The sequence below is a fragment of the Mesoplodon mirus genome, assembly GCF_964341445.2.
Source record: "Mesoplodon mirus genome assembly, chromosome: 12".
NCBI lineage: Eukaryota > Metazoa > Chordata > Mammalia > Artiodactyla > Ziphiidae > Mesoplodon > Mesoplodon mirus.
The window spans coordinates 69,949,651-69,966,926 of NC_138988.1; the positions used below are offsets into that span (position 1 = coordinate 69,949,651).

Genomic DNA, 17,276 nt, shown 5'->3' on the forward strand with positions numbered 1-17,276 from the left:
CTTGTTGAGGAGCACAGGTTCTAGGTGCGCAGGCTTCAGTAGTTGCAGCACACGGGCTCAGCAGTTGCCACGCCTGGACTCTAGGGCGTGTGGGCTTCGGTAGTTGTGGCACGTGGGCTCAGTAATTGTGGCTCGTGGGCTCTAGAGTGCAGGCTCAGTAGTTGTGGTGTGCGGCCTTAGTTGCTCTGTGGCATGTGGGGTCTTCCCAGACCAGGGATCAAACCCATGTCCCCTGCATTGGCAGGCGGAGTTTTAACCATTGTGCCACCATGGAAGTCCTATCCAGTTTTTTCTATTGGACTGTTGGTCTTGTTTTGTGAGAGCTTTATGTGGATTAGATATATTCATTTTTCATCTGCTATGTGTTAAAAATATTAGGTCAAAAAAAATATTAGGTCAAACCACATGAAATTGCTAATATTCAACCATTTTTGACACATCCCTCCATGGGAATTTTATATAGTTCAAGCTAATTCTTTTTTTTTCTCCCAGACCATCATTTGTCTTTTCAACTTTGTTTATTGTGTCTCCTTATGTAGCACTTCCTAATTTTTATGTGGTCAATCTGTCCATTCGACAGGTATTTATTGAGCTCCTCCTATGTGCCAGAGGATAGAGTGACTAAGATAACAGATGTGGGCCCTGCCCTTATGGAGCCTCCCATCTAGTGAGGGGTTAAGGGGCTCACAAAAAATTAAACAAGTCATTGCAAAGTGTGAGAAGGACATGAAGGAAATACCTTCTCCTTTATGGTTTTTAGATTCGGTATATTGCTTAGGAAGTCTTTCCCCACCACAATATTATAAGAATATTCTTCCATGTTTTCTTCTAATATGCTGTGGTTTTGATTTTACATTTAGCTTTTTAAATTCCATTAGTAATTTATTTTCCTGTACAGTGGGGGCTGAGATTTAAAGTTATTGTTCCAACTGGATAGTTCATTTTTTCAACTCTATTTATAAATAGTACACCCTTTCTTCACTCATGTGAAATCCCTTTTCATAATATAATATAAATTTCTTTATTTATATGGTTTACTTATTTCTGTCCCATTTATCTCCATTTCTATGCATGTACCAACAGCTTGGATTTTTGACCTTTGCAGTGTGTTTTATTATTATTTCAGGGCCAGTCTCTTTCAACATCCTTTTGTAAAAATTGTCTTGGCTCTTCTTCCAGGTGAACTTTAGAATCAACTTGCCAAATTCAGGATGTAGGGAACCCTTCTGAATTTTTATTGGAGATGCAGTAAATTTACAAATTAGTTTGGTGGGGTATTTTTTTCTTTTTTTGATAGCAGCTTCGTTGAGATGGCATTCATATACCATACAATTCACCCATTTAAAGTGTACAATTCAATGATTTTTAGTATATTTATAGAGTTGTGTAACCATCAGCACAGTCAATTTTAGAATATTTTCATCAGCCCAAAAAGAAATCCTGTACCCCTTAGCCATCACTCCCAAGACCCCGCACCCCCTCTGTTCCTAGGCAACCATTAATCTACTCTCTGTCTCTATGGATTTGCCTTTTCTGGACATTTCATAAAAATGGTCATTCCTTTTCATGGTCAAATAAATACTCCATTGTATGAATATACGACATTTTATTTGTCTGTTCATCAGTTGCTGGGTATAAATTAAGCTTCAAAGAAACAAGGCATACAGACTTCCCTCCAGCCTCAAGGCCTTTCCTGAACATAGATTCAACATTGTTTGTGGCCTTCAAGAATAGTTCTCTTGTCTGAGTAATAATGCTGCTTTTCTTCCCTTCTCTAACAGTGCCATATCCTAGTAAGGCAGCTACTGTGAGAGGTGTGTTGTTATGACCTCTCTGATATGACTCTCCCTACCACAGGAGGCCTCAGGTATCCTTCACCCATGGAACAGGCCAGGCAGTTGCCCTCGTCATCCCAGGCAGGTATCATCAGGCAGCCTTAGCCCACCGCCCCATCTTACTGAGCTGTAGCGTGGAGGACGTGTCCTAGTGGAGCTGTGGGATCCACATGTCGCCAGGACATTGTTTGGCCTCTCTCCTACCTCCTCCCCTATCTGTTCTTTATTACTTTTATAAATTGGTACCTGAGCTGGCTTCATGCTTTGTGTCATGTTTGTTGTAAAATAGTTGAAAACGGGGAGAACCAGTGACTCTCCTCTGAGTTGCTAGAGGATTTTTCTGTAGCTGGCTTAGCCCCCCAGTAGCCTCTTTATCTGCTGAAACCAGCTGCTCACGTAGAAGTGGGTCCTCTGTGGATAAGCCAGCTATGTCTGGGTCCAGAGGTGACAATGCTGGAGGGTCACCCCTGGGGAGATACTGTCTCTGGACTGCGACCCCTGAGATGGTAGAATGCCTTTAGACTCTCATCTCCAAAACCTTTTGGACTTAGATGACATTATTGATCTAGCTTGGAACATATTAAGGTCAAATGTAATTGATGATGTGGCCATCACCAAATTAAGCTGCGTAACAGCAACTGTTTAAGTGATGCAAATGAGGAAATCGTATAGAAAAGTGGGGCTCATGACATGTCCTGTTTTCAGAAGAAGAGTGGTGCCTGGTGATTTCTTTCATTACAAAATGAAACACTGTCAAATAACTCTCCCCCTTCTCCTCTGCATGAAGTAGTACGGCAGGATTTTCATTTCAGGTTGTACTTAGAAGCATGACAGCAGTAGGACTCCCAGAAGGGAAGTCTTTCCCATACCTCTGACTCATGTTCCCTGCCTGACATTTACACTCAGGTATGTCATAAATGACCAGTTAGGATTAGCTTGTCTGCACTGACAGGGAACCAATACCTTAAGCAAGAGAGAAAAGCTTACTTCTCTCACATTAAAAGTCAGGAGGTAAGTAGTCTGGGGCTCCATGGTATCAGGGATCCAGCCTCCTCTGTCTGTTGTTGTCCTGCCATTCTCAGCACGTGTTTTTGTACTCATGATCCAAGATAGCTGCTTGTGCTCTAGCCATCACATCTATATTCCAGCCAGTATGGAGGGGGAAAGGAAGAAAGGCATACTCCTTCTGTTGAAGGACACTTCCCAGGTACATGACACTTGGTTTTGAATCTCTCTTGTCTGAACTTAGTCTTATGGCCATTCCCATCTGCAAGTGAGCCTGGAAAACACAGTCTGTATCCCAGGTGGCCAGTACCCTTACAGGTCCTTTCACCAAGGAAGAGTGGGTTATAGTTATTTATGCATAGTGACAATCTTTGCTATCCCTAGGCTCCTCAGACTCAGTGTTTGACTAACTTCTCTCCATACCCAGCCACACTTTTCTCTCAGTTGCCAGCATTTCCTGTCACTTAAGTCAGAAATGCTAAGACTTGTTCATAATTCTTTTTTCTCATTCTTGCATATCCAATCAGTTACAGAGCTCTGATGATTTCATGTCCTAAATATTTCTTGAATCTGCTTCCCTCTCTGTTCCTCCTATGACTACCCTAGCTTAGCCCTGGATTGCTGAAATGGCCAAGTGTGTTTTCCCATCTCTGGTTTTTGTCCCCTTCTTCCCATCTTTCACACCATTTAAACACAGACTTGTCGGTGCAGCTCCTTTGCTTAAAACCCTTCACTAGCATCCCATCACCTACAGTTAAAATGTCCACATTCTCAGGAGTTCCCTGGTGCCCTAGTGGTTAGGATTCTGGGCTTTCACTGCCATGGCCTGGGTTCACTCCCTGGTTGGGGAACTGAGATCCTGCAAGCCACACAGCACAGCCAAAAAAAAAAAAAAGTCCAGATTCTCTGGCCTGTGCAAGGCCCTGTGTGCTCTGCTTCCTGCCTCACCTCTTAAACTCAGAAATCCAAAATTGACAGTTTGAATCTAAAGCCTTGTCCTGTACCACCTCTTTATCCCCTGGGCTAATCCTTGTGCATCCTTTAAGACACCCCTCCTTCCTGGAAGCCTGCCCTGAGACTTATTCCCTACCCCCACCACCCCAGTGGTACTCTTTCCATAACCCTGTGCATTTCCCCTTTGTAGGACTTTGCCACACCAATTATTGTGTGTTTCCCTCCTACCCTCTCCCACCAGACTGTATGATTCTTTGAGGCCAGAGACTATTTTAAACATCTTTATATTCCCAGTGCTTTTATTTTGGTGTCCAAAATAGGCATTCCATACTTGTCTAGATGAATGAAAGAATGAAAATTTCATAACGTTGCTAGATATTCAGGAAATAGTGCAGCTTTGCTGGGCTTGGCCACTGGAGGGCAGTGAATTACAGTATTCTGCTACTGTGCTGAGATAGTCAAAAGTTCTCTCTCTTGTAAGGGATGGAGATGGAGTTCCATCACTCATTCAGCAAATACTTATTGAGGAACTACACCGTGCCAGGCACTGCTCTAGGCACTGGGGATACGACCATAAACAAAGTGGACGAAAATCCCTGCCTTTCACTTCTAGGTATTTATACAAGGAAAATGAAAACATATAGTCCCCCAAAGCCTGCGTAGGAATATTCATAACAACTGTATTAATATAGACAAAAATTGGAAACAACCCAAATATCTGTTAATAGGAGAATGGGTAGTCACACAATGGGATAGTACTCAGCCATAAAAAAGAATGAACTACTGATAAAAGCAAGAACATGGAAGAAATCATCTCAAAAACCATTATGTTGAACAAAAGAAGCCAGATACCAGAAAAGTACACATTGTATGTATGATTCCATTTAAATGGAGTTCATAAATAATCTACAGTGATAGAAATCAGAATGATGGTCGACTCTTGGTGGGAGATTGATTAGGAAGAGGCAAGGAGAGACTTTATAGGGTGATGGAAATGTTCTCTATTTGGACTGGGGCACTTTATTACACGATGTATACATGTGTCAAAACAGAACCGTGCACTTATGTGTAGTCTAATGTATGTAAATTATATGTAAAACGAAATCCCTTCCACTGAACGTAAATTCTGATGAGCAGAAACTGACAATAAATAGAAAAGTAAGTAAGGTATTTGTTACCTTGACTGTGATAAGTGCTATGCAGGAGAACAGAGGAGGAAAGAAGGGCACAGTTGTGCCCTGTTGGCAAGAGTGGGGACAGGAGCAGGTTTTAATCAGGGTAGTGGCCGGGGTCACACTGAGAAGACCATGTTTGAGCAGAGTCCTGAAAGAGGCGAGGGGGTGAGCCATGCAGTTAATTTTTGGTAGTTAACACTCAGATTTTCAGAGGAAAGGAGTTGTTAATAACTCCCCACATGCCCAGGTACCATGGCCCCTGTTGCTGTGTCTTGCTCCTGGGCTGCTGTGGATTATACTCCAGCTCCATGCTCTTAGATCCTGGGAGGCTTCATTGTCCATCTCACGCCCAACTCTGCCCTGCCGATCCTCTTCCTCCCCACCTGGCAAGGTGTGGAGGCCAAAGATGAAACTGGACAGGCTTCCGTAGTCTTTCATTGTCTTAAGAGGACGTTCCTTTTTTTCCTTTTAAAATGTAAACTTCATATTGAAGTATAACATACACTTTTTAAAGTACATATGTCATGACATGCACAGCTCAATAATTTCCCCTAAATAACCAGCACCCAAGGGGAACATTTCCAGCACTGCAGAAGTTCCCTTGTGTTCCCTTCTAGCCCCTCCCCTCACCCCCACAAGGGTAACTATTTTACTGACTTCTAACACCTCGATTTGTTTTGCCTGTCTCTAAACTTTATATAAATTGAATCATAGAGTAAGGGTATTCCACTTTGCATTTTCATGCTACTGGTTTGGAGGGAACTGGGAGTGAGACCGATGCTGAATTTTTAGCACTCACCCTGTTTGGGACTTTACCCCTTTCTTCAAGGTGCCTCCTGGCCCCGTCTTCATAGATGCAGCAGCCTCATATGTGATAGTTGAGACATATGAGACTCTTTCCAGCAGCAGCAGACATGTATGTGGAGACGCCCAGTCAGAGTGCTGAGCTGAGCTGAGCTGAGCTGCTTTCAGCAGACAGTTGAGAGCAGTGTGAGCATTTGGTGGGATGTCCAGTGCTGGATTTTCTCCCCTGTAGGAGGTAAGCTCTCCAAGGGCGAGTTGTAGCTTGTCATCTCTGGCACTGTAGGACCCAGCCTGCTCTCTCCCTGGTGGTAAACCAAGTGACACATGCATGCTCACTTGCTGTCTCTCTCATCTGACCCCCCCAAAAATGAGAAATTAGAGGAGAACTTGAGGTAGCCAACATAGTCAAGATGTTTGAGCCTAGATGAGGAGCCTCTGGGCAGCTGACATTGGCACTGGGGACCTTGGACTCCCTAGAGCCTGTTCACATACACAGTGTCTTGGTGACATGCTGCCTGGCTCTGTGGGTAGTCTTTGGGCAGGTCCTAGAAGGTGAAGTGTGTGCTGGACCTGGCCCCTCCCTTGCCCCATAACCTGAATACTCATATAGTTCAGGTTCATGTAATCTGAGGTCATAGCCAGCAGCCACTTGTGTTTGTTAAATAAAAGTAAAAGTAATCCAGGAACCTCAGGAAAGTAGAGATGGTTTAGTGATATGTTGGTTTTTAAAATTAATTTTAGCCAGGCTGCCCCACGCTGAGTAGTAGACAGCCAGAGATCATTCTGAGTTAATATTTACCTTTTAGTCACTGCCCTGATTGACAGGCACGGCGTCGGGAAGGGCTCCATGGTCAGCTGCTTCTCTGTGTCTTGGAAACAGCACGTCTCCTCTCACTCAGTCTGGAACATGGTCCTCATGAAGAAGAAAGGCCCCGCATGGGTCTCCGCTCTTTAGGAGCCTCAGAAGAAGTCTTTCCTCTAATCTCCTCCCTGTCCTCGCTGCCTTTTCTTTGTCAGGTGGTTTGACTTTTCTGGGTTTAGCTGAGGGTTCCCTCTACTTTTTTTTTTTTTTTTTTTAAATATTTATTTATTTATTTGGCTGCGTTGGGTCTTCGCTGCTGCGCGGGCTTTCTCTAGTTGGCGGCGAGCGGGGGGCTACTCTTCTTTGCGGTGCGCGGGCTTCTCATTACGGTGGCTTCTCTTGTTGCAGAGCACGGGCTCTGGGCATGTGGGCCTCAGTAGTTGTGGCACGTGGGCTCAGTAGTTGTGGCTTGCAGGCTCTAGAGTGCAGGCTCAGTAATTGTGGCGCATGGGCTTAGTTGCTCCACGGCATGTGGCATCTTCCTGGACCAGCGATCGAACCCACGTCCCCTGCATTGGCATGTGGATTCTTAACCACTGCACCACCAGGGAAGTCCTGGGGCCCCTCTACTTTGTCCATGCTCAGCTGTGGTGGCCTTGTCTCAGCTGCTGCTATCAAATACTTGCCTGAAAATACCAGATGAATAACACCCAACAATAAGTTTCTATAGCACTTGAACCACTTAAAAATTATTACATACAGATGATCAGATGAATTCCTTGACACTTTTCTTAAAACTGTGTTTCTTTTTCTTTTTTTTAATATATATATTTTTTTAACTTTTTATTTTTGGCTGCGTTGGGTCTTCGCTGCTGCACAAGCTTTCTTCTAGTTGCGGTGAGTGGGGGCTACTTTTCGTGGCGGTGCACGGGCTTCTCATTGCAGTGGCTTCTCCTGTTGCAGAGCACGGGCTCTAGGCACACAGGCTTCAGTAGTTGTGGCGTGCAGGCTCAGTAGTTGTGGCTCACGGGCTCTAGAACGCAGGCTCAGTAGCTGTGACGCACGAGCTTAATTGCTCCGCGGCATGTGGGATCTTCCCGGACCAGGGCTCGAACCCATGTCCCATGCATTGGCAGGCAGATTCTTAACCACTGCACCACCAAGGAAGCCCGAAACTGTGTTTTTCTGGATGAAATATTTAACTCTTATTTTATGAAGTTCTTTAGATGTATAGCTGAAAAGATTTTTTTTTCTTTTCTCAATCAGTTTACTTTTGTGATCAGAAAATATTATGTAAGGTATTCTTTTGAGTCCAGTTAAAAAAAAAAAAAAAAGACAGGAATCAGGTAAGCCAGAGGCTTTGGAGAATAGAAGGGCTGTCTGTAGTCTGATGCCTTGAATCCTCTCATGCCTGCCAGTCAGGCTGATTAATTCTGACCCAACAGATCACAAAATCTAGAAATTGCCCTGCGATCACAGATGGTTCCTGGGACATGCCTAAAGCAGTTAGTGGACAAGTTAACTCTTGTCAGTTTAAGCAAAAGCCGTTCTTCCCGAAGCTGTAGGGGAGTGTTTGAGGCATAGGTGAGGCTGATTTTAGGCCCGAGATCTGGAGTTCTCAGAAAAATAAATACTTGACTGGGGTTACCACTCAGGTGGTACATTTTATCAGCTAATAATGCCGGGCTTGACAGCATGTTCTTGTCAAGCCCGGAATGGGCGATTTGATTTTTATAAAGAGCTTTTGGGTTTCCTCTTTTTGGATGCTTTACCTCTTAAAACAGCCATAAAATATCCCTTAAAATCTCATTCCCTCCATTCTGAGTCCTAGCTGCTGAACGCTGCATAATGACAACCAGAGACGCTGCCCTCATTGGAGACTGTGTTGCTGGCATGGTTTCCCGTTCCAGCTTCAATTATATGTTGAATTTTCTCTCAAGTGGGACGTTTAATGATCCTTCTGAACAGACTGTTTATGCTGAATGAAGCCCTTCAGAGAGCATTTGGGCCTCCCTTTCTCTGCTGCTTTTTGGTGGTGCACTCAGCTCACAGTTTTTGACTGAATGTGTGAATTTTATCCTCCCAGCAGCCAGAACACTAAAACTAAACTCTCTTCCCACTCTCTGAAATGCTGGTGAGCTCTCCCACTGACCGTGAAAGCCATGGGCTAACAGGCAGGCCAGGCGTAAGGGCAGAACATGGGGAAACAACAACCCCCAACTCGAGTCCCCAAGAGAGGGTTCAGCATCGGGTCTGGTCCCTTTCCCCCCTGGACAGCTAAAGATTTGGAACAGGCACAGTTACTGAGAGCTGTATCTTACCAACTTAAACCTCATGTTCAGTTTTCTTCCTTGAGACCAGAAGGTGGAAATGGAAAGCTTTGAAAATTGACTTTTATTCTTTAGGTACGTTTGGAATTAGGTTAGGTTTGGCTGCGAATAACAGAGATCTAAAATAACAGTGGCTTAAACAAGGTAGAAGTTTATTTGTTCCTCATATAATAGCAATAATACTAGCTGACATTTGCATAATGCTTGTGACAGGCACTGTTAGCACTTTTCGTGTATTGACTTGTTTAATCCTTACAATGTGCATTGACACTGGTAGGATATCACCACCTTAACAGATGAGGTGTTGAGGCACGAAAGGTAAAGTCACTTGCCTAAAGCCACATAGCTCGTGAGTGACAGAGCCAGGATTTGAGCCACACAGTCTGGCTCCAGTCTGTGCTCTTAGCCACGTGCTCTTCTGTCTGACAGAAAAGCCACAGGTCACCAGGGCTGATGTGGCAGCTGTGCTCCCCAGTCTACTTGGGGACCCAGGCTCTTTCTCCCTTGTTACTCTGCTGTGTGTGGTTTCCATTCCCAGTGACATTCCCGCTGCAATGTTCTGGAATAGTAGAATACCCAGGTAGGAAAAGACCCTTCAAATTATTGTGGCACTCTGGATTTTCTTTTGGGAAACGTGTATGAATAGTGGGAGTGGTTTTGTCTTGAGCCTTCCTTGTGGCTTTCATTTTTTTCTTACAACCCTATTTTCTTTTTCTTTAATAAATTTATTATTTTTTTATTTTTGGCTTTGTTGGGTCTTCATTGCTACATGCGGGCTTTCTCTAGTTGTGGCGAGCGGGGGCTACTCTTCGTGGCGGTGCACGGGCTTCTCATTGCAGTGGCTTCTCTTGTTGTGGAGCACGGGCTCTAGGCGCGTGGGCTTCAGTAGTTGTGGCTCATGGGCTCAGTAGTTGTGGCTCACAGGCTCTAGAGCGCAGGCTCAGTAGTTGTGGTGCATGGGCTTAGTTGCTCCACAGCATGTGGAATCTTCCCGGACCAAGGATCGGACCCTGACCCCTGCATTGGCAGGCGGATTCTTAAGCACTGCACCACCAGGGAAGTTCCACAACCCTATTTTCATAAAGAGGGAACTACTGCCTTGGAAGGTTGGTGTGATCAGTCTTGCTCACTAAAAAGGAGAACACACGCTTCCCTAGCACACTGCTGGGGGTCTGGTCCTGGAGAGTGGTCTGGTGGTACCTGAGGTTAGGTCACTTGAACCTGTGGCCCAGAGTGGTTCTCATATGGTTCCTCTGGCCATTGTTCATGGTAGTGGGAGTTGGAGGCACCTGGATATCCATCCATGGGGGGAACAGATATGTAAAGGGGTGGTGCTCTGTGTGGGGCAGTGAACTAGAGGTCTGTACAGCAACACGCAAGGATCTTAGAAATGTAAGATGAAGCAACAAGAAAAAGGAAATTTTATGAGCTGGGTCTTAGAGCCCAGTATCACTTAATTAAATTAATAGTATATATATGGCCACTCCCCCCACACACAAGCCCCCACTGTACAATAAGTGTTTAAGTTAGAAAAATAGAAAGATTTTTTTTTTTTTCCAGTACGCGGGCCTCTCACTGTTGTGGCCTCCCCCATTGCAGAGCACAGGCTCCGGACGTGCAGGCCCAGCGGCCATGGCTCACGGGCCCAGCCGCTCCGTGGCACGTGGGATCCTCCCGGACCGGGGCACGAACCCATGTCCCTTGCATCGGCAGGTGGACTCTCAACCACTGCGCCACCAGGGAAGCCCCCAAAGATGGTATTTTTTGGAAGGATTTTTTTTTTTGCGTGGTTTCTCAGACGGACCTTTATATATTATCTTAAGTCTTCATTTCTTCAGGCTTAGTGTTGTTTTACAAAATCTTGTTTGTTCTTTTTTGGTGGTGAAAGGCAGATGTAGTCAGTGGTAGCCCCTTTTTTCTAAAATCATGTGCATTTTTTCCTGACTATAAAAATTATGCTTATTGTAGAATTTTTGAATAGTAAGGCTTAAATAAAATAAAAATTCTTTATCCCTACCACCTTGGGAATAAGCACTGTAAACCTTTGTGATATATTTTGTCTTTCCTCTGTGATTATATAAACACATAAATATTGTATGTGCAGTAGTTGAGAGTAAACCGTAAATCATTTTGTACTTTATTCCTTTCCCTCAATGCTGTGACATGCTTTCCCATGTCATTACAAATTCCTAGTAAACTTCATCTAAAATAAACTATATTGTGCGTACTGTGTGCCAGGCACTGTTGTTGACACTTTACTTGTATTAACTATGGACTTTTACACTGTTCCCAGGGTCATAGCTTTTCTGACAAAGCACCCCGCCCTCCCCAAAAGGGTTTTTACAGCCCTTGATGTCCATTAGAAAAACGCTGTTTATACAGGATGAGAATCTGAGAGTTCTTACACATTTCCCGAAGAAGGTTCAGATGTAGGTCTAAATAGAGTAATAATTCTCATAAATGAAAGAGAATACATTTCATCACATGCCTGTGTCTCTCTGCAGCACCAGGGACTGCAGTGAACACCCTGTTTTCAAAACAGGCCTCCAAGGAGATAAGCTGCGTTTGGCACAGAACTCAAGGGCCTGAACATTTCCATGTGTGGCCTCTGACAGGCATGCAGGGACCTGTAGGTTGAGGTGGCCTGTCTTGTCCACCTCTCTCTGGCAGGAAGGAAACATCACATGACCTCTTCCTTCTTCTAGAAGACTCTTATATTCTCCCCGCTTGTATCTCAGACCAGATAGACAACCTCTCACTCTTGTCATTTAGTCTGGGATTTCCATGAGACGCTAATAGGCGATCCTCTTTAAAAGAGGTCCCATGGCTAAAGAAGCTGGGGAAATGCTGGGTAAGCAAGGTTAAGGAGATTTACTTAATGCAGAATGTCTAATAACTTCTCAAATCCTTTTGTGTGCTATGATCTTCGTGAATCTCTAAGACGAGGATATATAATGCAGCATTTCTCAACCATATTTGTCTGTGGAACCTTTTTTCTTGAGTATCCTATAGGATTGAGGTTTTGCAGAACCCATCTTGATAACTACCAGGTTGGTGAGATTAAATCCTGGGAGCTTTCACGGGTTTGGGCCATCTTCCTTCACACACTCATCTTCACTTCTGAGTGGTGAGGCCATGGGTCTGCCTTGTCAGAACTGGGGGATCCCATCTTTAAAATGAACTATTGGGGCTACCTGATCCCACCTTTTCTCACTACCTGTAAGTGTGAGTGTGCTAGACAGTTCAGTGAATTTCTGAAATCAAAGAATTTTTCCAGACCATCTCCAGGGAGCTGGATATAGCTCTTTTTAAAAATTCATTTATTTTTATTTTATTTATTTTATTTTTGGCTGCGTTGGGTCTTCGTTGCTGCGCATGGCCTTTTCTCTGGTTGCGGCGAGCGGGGGCTACTCTTTGTTGCAGCGCGCGGGCTTCTCATTGCAGTGGCTTCTCTTGTTGCGGAGCACAGGCTCTAGGTGCACGGGCTTCAGTAGTTGTGGCACGCGGGCTCAGTAGTTGTGGCTCACGGGCTCTAGAGCACAGGCTCAGTAGTTGTGGCTCATGGGCTTAGTTGCTCCACGGCATGTGGGATCTTCCCGGACCAGGGCTCGAACCCATGTCCCCTGCATTAGCAGGCAGATTCTTAACCAGTGTGCCACCAGGGAAGCCCCTGGATATAGCTCTTTGAACAGGAGGCCCGAAGTATTTTTTTTCCTCAAACTAAATGAACAAATGCAGTGGAAGAGGAAGATGTGTTGGACCCAGCAAAACTGGTGTGAGAAATGGCCTGTTCAGCATTGTAAGGAGATCCTCAAGAGCCTTCCTGGGACACATTTGCCCATCTGACAAGGGGACGGGGAGGGCAGTCCCCTGTTCCTTGGCATCGCATTAGCCTGGCTCTCTCCTGGCCTTAAGGACCCCGTTGAAGATACTAGACTCTGTCTTTCTCTCTCCATTTTTTGGAGAAGACCTCCGGACTTTCTTCACCTTTTGTTTTACAGAAGAGGACGTGGAGAACTTTGACGTGACCAATTTGTCTCAGGACATGCTGCGAAGCATAGAAGCCGACAGCTTTTGGTGCATGAGCAAACTGCTGGATGGGATACAGGTGAGTGGTTCTGCCCTTGTGGGACACCTGGGTTGGGGCTCCCTGCAGCCCTCTGGGTTCCTTGTTGCTCTTCTGTATCATACAGGGCCCCCCACCCAGCATGGCTCCCCCACTTTTTGGTCCATCCATCTTTACCTCGTTCATTAGCTTTACAGCTTTCAAAAGGCAATGGTCTAGTGTCCCCTGGAGCCTAAGGAGGTTTCCATTGTTGCCCTGCCTTTGTCAGACTATACCCCGCCTTTCTTCTGTGCTCCCGGGCCATGCGGTTTGCCTCCACAGCCCAGGGCTCTTTTAGGCTTTCCTCACACTCTGCTGTTCTGTGAGATTCCTTTGTTCCCCAAAACACTGGCACCAGCTTCGGAAAAACAGCTTGTGTTTTATAAATGTATTTCAGTGAATATGAGGGATGGTGGCACGACTGTTTGGTTCATCCTGAGTCCTATGTTGTTTGCAGGATAACTACACCTTTGCACAACCAGGGATCCAGAAGAAGGTCAAGGCACTAGAAGAGCTTGTCAGTCGGATTGATGGTAGGTTCAGAGGAAGAATTCTCTAGCAGTAGCACAGTGTGATTCTGACACAAGCCAGTTATGCTTGTGGGCATAACTCAGCCCCCTCCCTAGCCACGACCCTTTTCAATTCACTCTATGCTGTTGGCGGCACTGGCATCCTTCCACATCTCAACCGGAAGGTGAGGTGAGAACTCTGCTGTTATGTCAAGTTCTTTTCTCTCCTTAGTTTTCTACCACTGAGGTCTGGCAGTCCTCCTTCAGAATCTCTCCTCAAATTCACTCTTTCTTCTCGATGTCCATAGTCACAGCTCTGGTCCAGCCTTGCTTGGATTTTTGCAACTTCCTCCTAGAAGGACTTGCCTTCTCCATACTCTTTGCTCTTCCACACCATCTATCACACACCTGCATCTTTCCAAAGCACTGTTCTGGTCATGTCCCTCTTTTGCTCTGAAACCTCCTGTGCTCTCCATTGCTTTTAGCATCAAGTCTGTAGTCTGACCTTGTCCTTCATGCTGTGATGTGACTCAGGACTCCTGGGCTCCATGCTGGGTCCCCGGGTCTGGCTGATACCCCAGCAGGACGTCCCATAGCTCCCTGTGACCTGTCTGGGTGGGGAATATGAGTCGTGGCTTCCTGAAGCAGAATGTCTTTGAGGAACAGGAGCCCTACAGTAAGTCCTTGGCTCTGGTACGGAATCATGGAGTGTTAGAACTGAAGGCAACTCAGGAAGCCCTGCTGTTGACTGATGAGGAAACTGAGGCCCAGGGAGAGAAGTCAGAATTAGTGTCACGTAGAGGTCTGACAGCGAGGTCTTCTGTTAAGAGGAATCTCTAACACCAATTAATTCCACCAATTACTACACAACTGTTAAGTCCCATTGTCTGGTTTTCTATCATGGATTTTTCTGCTTCACCAAAGTATTCCCTTCCCCAGTGTAGAGACTGTGTATCTTTTTCCTTTCCCAGGTTCTCTTCCCATGAAAACCTTCTCTGATTTGTTCCACTCACTCCAGCTTCCTTTTTTTTTTTTTTTTGTGGTATGTGGGCCTCTCACTGTTGTGGCCTCTCCCGTTGCGGCGCACAGGCTCCGGACGCACAGGCTCAGCGGCCATGGCTCACGGGCCTAGCCGCTCCGCGTCATGTGGGATCTTCCCGGGCCGGGGCACGAACTCGTGTCCCCTGCATAGGCAGGCGGACTCTCAACCACTGCGCCACCAGGGAAGCCCCCAGCTTCCTTTTATGACTTAGGATTTCAGTCTTCCCAGCATGTTGGATTATTTACTATTTTTATCCTGTGCATCGTATGTGGGATACTTTTAGCCTCTGCATTATTGCCCTGGCCCAGCTGTTAGCTCCTTGATGGGGCCCACATCCAACTCTCTTGCATCCCTCACTTGGATCCTGGTACAGGGCCTGTGCTAAGCTGTCTGACAAGGGCCAGGTTCCAGAGGGTCTGAGCTGTGGTTTTTGCCACTGCCTGGCCTGTCCTTTTTTTTTTTTTTTTTTCCTTTTTCCAGCCCTCAAAAATACCTGAAAAATACAGGCACAGTACTTTAGGATGGTGGATTTTTAAATGTATATATCTTTATGCTTTGAATTATAGAAGTAATACTTACTCATTACAAAAATTTAGACACTCGAGAAAAACACAGAATAAAAAGTAAAAATCCTCCCCCTTCCTTAAATTCTACTCCCCAGAAATAACCATCGTTGATAGTTACTTTTTCAAAAATTGTATTAAGTATTTGCCCCATGCAGGTGCTATTGTAAGCACTTTTATTTTCTCACTTTATTCTCCCCCAAACTTTGAGGTATGGACGATTATCTCCATCTATAGATTAGGAAACTGAGGAGGATCGTGATTTCTTTTTTAATCCTGTCAAGCAGTATTTGAGGGGCTGTCATGTAGAACAGGGGTCAGGTTTGTTTGGGTTGCTCCAGAATACTGCACCAATACCAAGGGGTGGGAGCGGGGAGGGAGCTAGTGTCTGCTAGTGTCGACAAGGCACTTTCTGGTGAATCACTTAATCATCAGTGGGTGAGGCTGCCCTTGAGTGGAGTCGGTGAACCTCTTTCACTGGCGGTTTAAGTCCCTGCTGGCTGCCATCTGTCAGGGATGCTGAAGAGGAATCCTCACTGGTGGGAGGATGGCCAAGGTGACCTGCACCGTTCTTTTCCATTCTGGGTTCTTCTCTGATGAGTACCAAGGTCAAGCAGCCAAGTGAGCCTTATGTCTCCTGCTCTATGGCTCGAGCAGCCGTGTGAAGGAAGAAAGGTCCCTAGAATATCACTATGGGGTGTTCAAATAGTTCTACTACATGCAGGGCTGAGTAGTAACCATGCAGTGTTGCTGTGAGGTGGTGGAATCAAACGTAAAGGATGGTCAGATGCCCGTTTGGCCCCTCTGTGTCTGGCTTCTCCAGGGAGAGTGGCTGAAAAGAAATGGAAACCACCTTTTTGGCTCATGTGACTCTTTCAGGGTCCAGTCCCCTAGGTTACTCTCAGGGGGCCAATGATACTTTCTGTTTCAGAGCAGGTACATAGTCACTTCAGGAGGTACGAGGTCGAATACCTACAGTTTGCCTTTCGTTGGATGAACAACCTGCTTATGCGGGAGCTTCCCCTTCGCTGCACCATCCGCCTGTGGGACACATACCAGGTATGAGGAGACCCCTGCCCTCTCCATGCCAGCCTGTCCCTGAGGCACCCAGCTCCCTGCCGGGTGTGCAGTATAGCTGCTCGGAAGTTCCCACCACCTCCTTTCTACCTCTGTGTCTGCCTTAGCCTCATGGGCAGGGCCTCTGCTAAATCTTTTCAGGCCTCTGCTCACCCAGCCATTAAAAGGGTGCTGTTCTGCTTTCCCACCTTGCAGAAGGATTGGCTCTGAGAGGGCTCGGAGACCTAACGGTTTTTTCCCTCCCCAGTCTGAACCAGAAGGGTTCTCCCACTTTCATCTCTACGTGTGTGCAGCCTTCTTGATTAAGTGGAGGAAAGAGATCTTGGATGAGGAGGACTTTCAGGTGAGTGGCCTGGAGCTCCGCCTGCATGGGGGATGAGCGTCGGAATGGGAGTCATCCCTCTAGTGGGGCTGTGCGCATAGAAGCTACCACAGCAGGTACCTGGCTGGAAAGAGCAAAGGAGAAAGGATGCTCATAAGAGGGTGCCCTTCCCAGTTGGCAGGAAGGCACTGGGGCCCAGAGTTCTTCAGTGTGAAAGGGTCTTAGTGCCAGAAAGGCTGCAGAGCAGCTGGGCGGGTTCAAGGGACCTTTCAGTCATTTGCTGACCAGCACTGGTTGAATGCCTGCGACATACTAGGCACCATTGAGGGACTAGGACATACAGAAAGTAGAACAGAGAACTCTGCTCTTGTAGAGCTTACATACTAGTTGGGGAGAGACTTAAACAAAAGCCTAGTAAATAGTAAATTAAAATGAATGTTAGAAGGAGATAAGAAATATAATTTTTTTAAAGGTAGAGCAGGATAAAGGGATTATTAGGTGGTAGGGGAGGGACAGGTTGCAATTTCAAAGTAGTCAGAATAGGCTCACTGAGAAGGTGACATTTGAGCAAAGGCTGGGAGAAGGTGAGGGGGCGAGCCATGTGGACATCTGGGGATCTGCGGGGAGAGCGTCCAGGCAGGAGGAATAGGCTTGCAGAGGCCATGGGGTCGCAATATGCCTGGGCTGTTGGTGGAACCATGATGGTGGCCAGTGTGGCCTGGAGCAGAGTGGCCCAAGGGAAGAGTAGGAAGA

At 46.0% G+C, this 17,276-nt stretch overlaps 1 protein-coding gene across 1 annotated transcript in view; it reads left to right on the top strand.

The window, feature by feature from the left end:
- Positions 1–17,276, top strand: part of TBC1D22B (TBC1 domain family member 22B) — a 64,423-nt gene that overhangs the window by 34,848 nt on the left and 12,299 nt on the right. The window contains exons 9-12 of the mRNA XM_082638829.1: positions 12,907–13,013; positions 13,468–13,543; positions 16,056–16,183; positions 16,449–16,544. Of these exons, the coding sequence (XP_082494955.1) occupies positions 12,907–13,013; positions 13,468–13,543; positions 16,056–16,183; positions 16,449–16,544 (407 nt within the window). The remainder of the gene's footprint in view (positions 1–12,906; positions 13,014–13,467; positions 13,544–16,055; positions 16,184–16,448; positions 16,545–17,276) is intronic.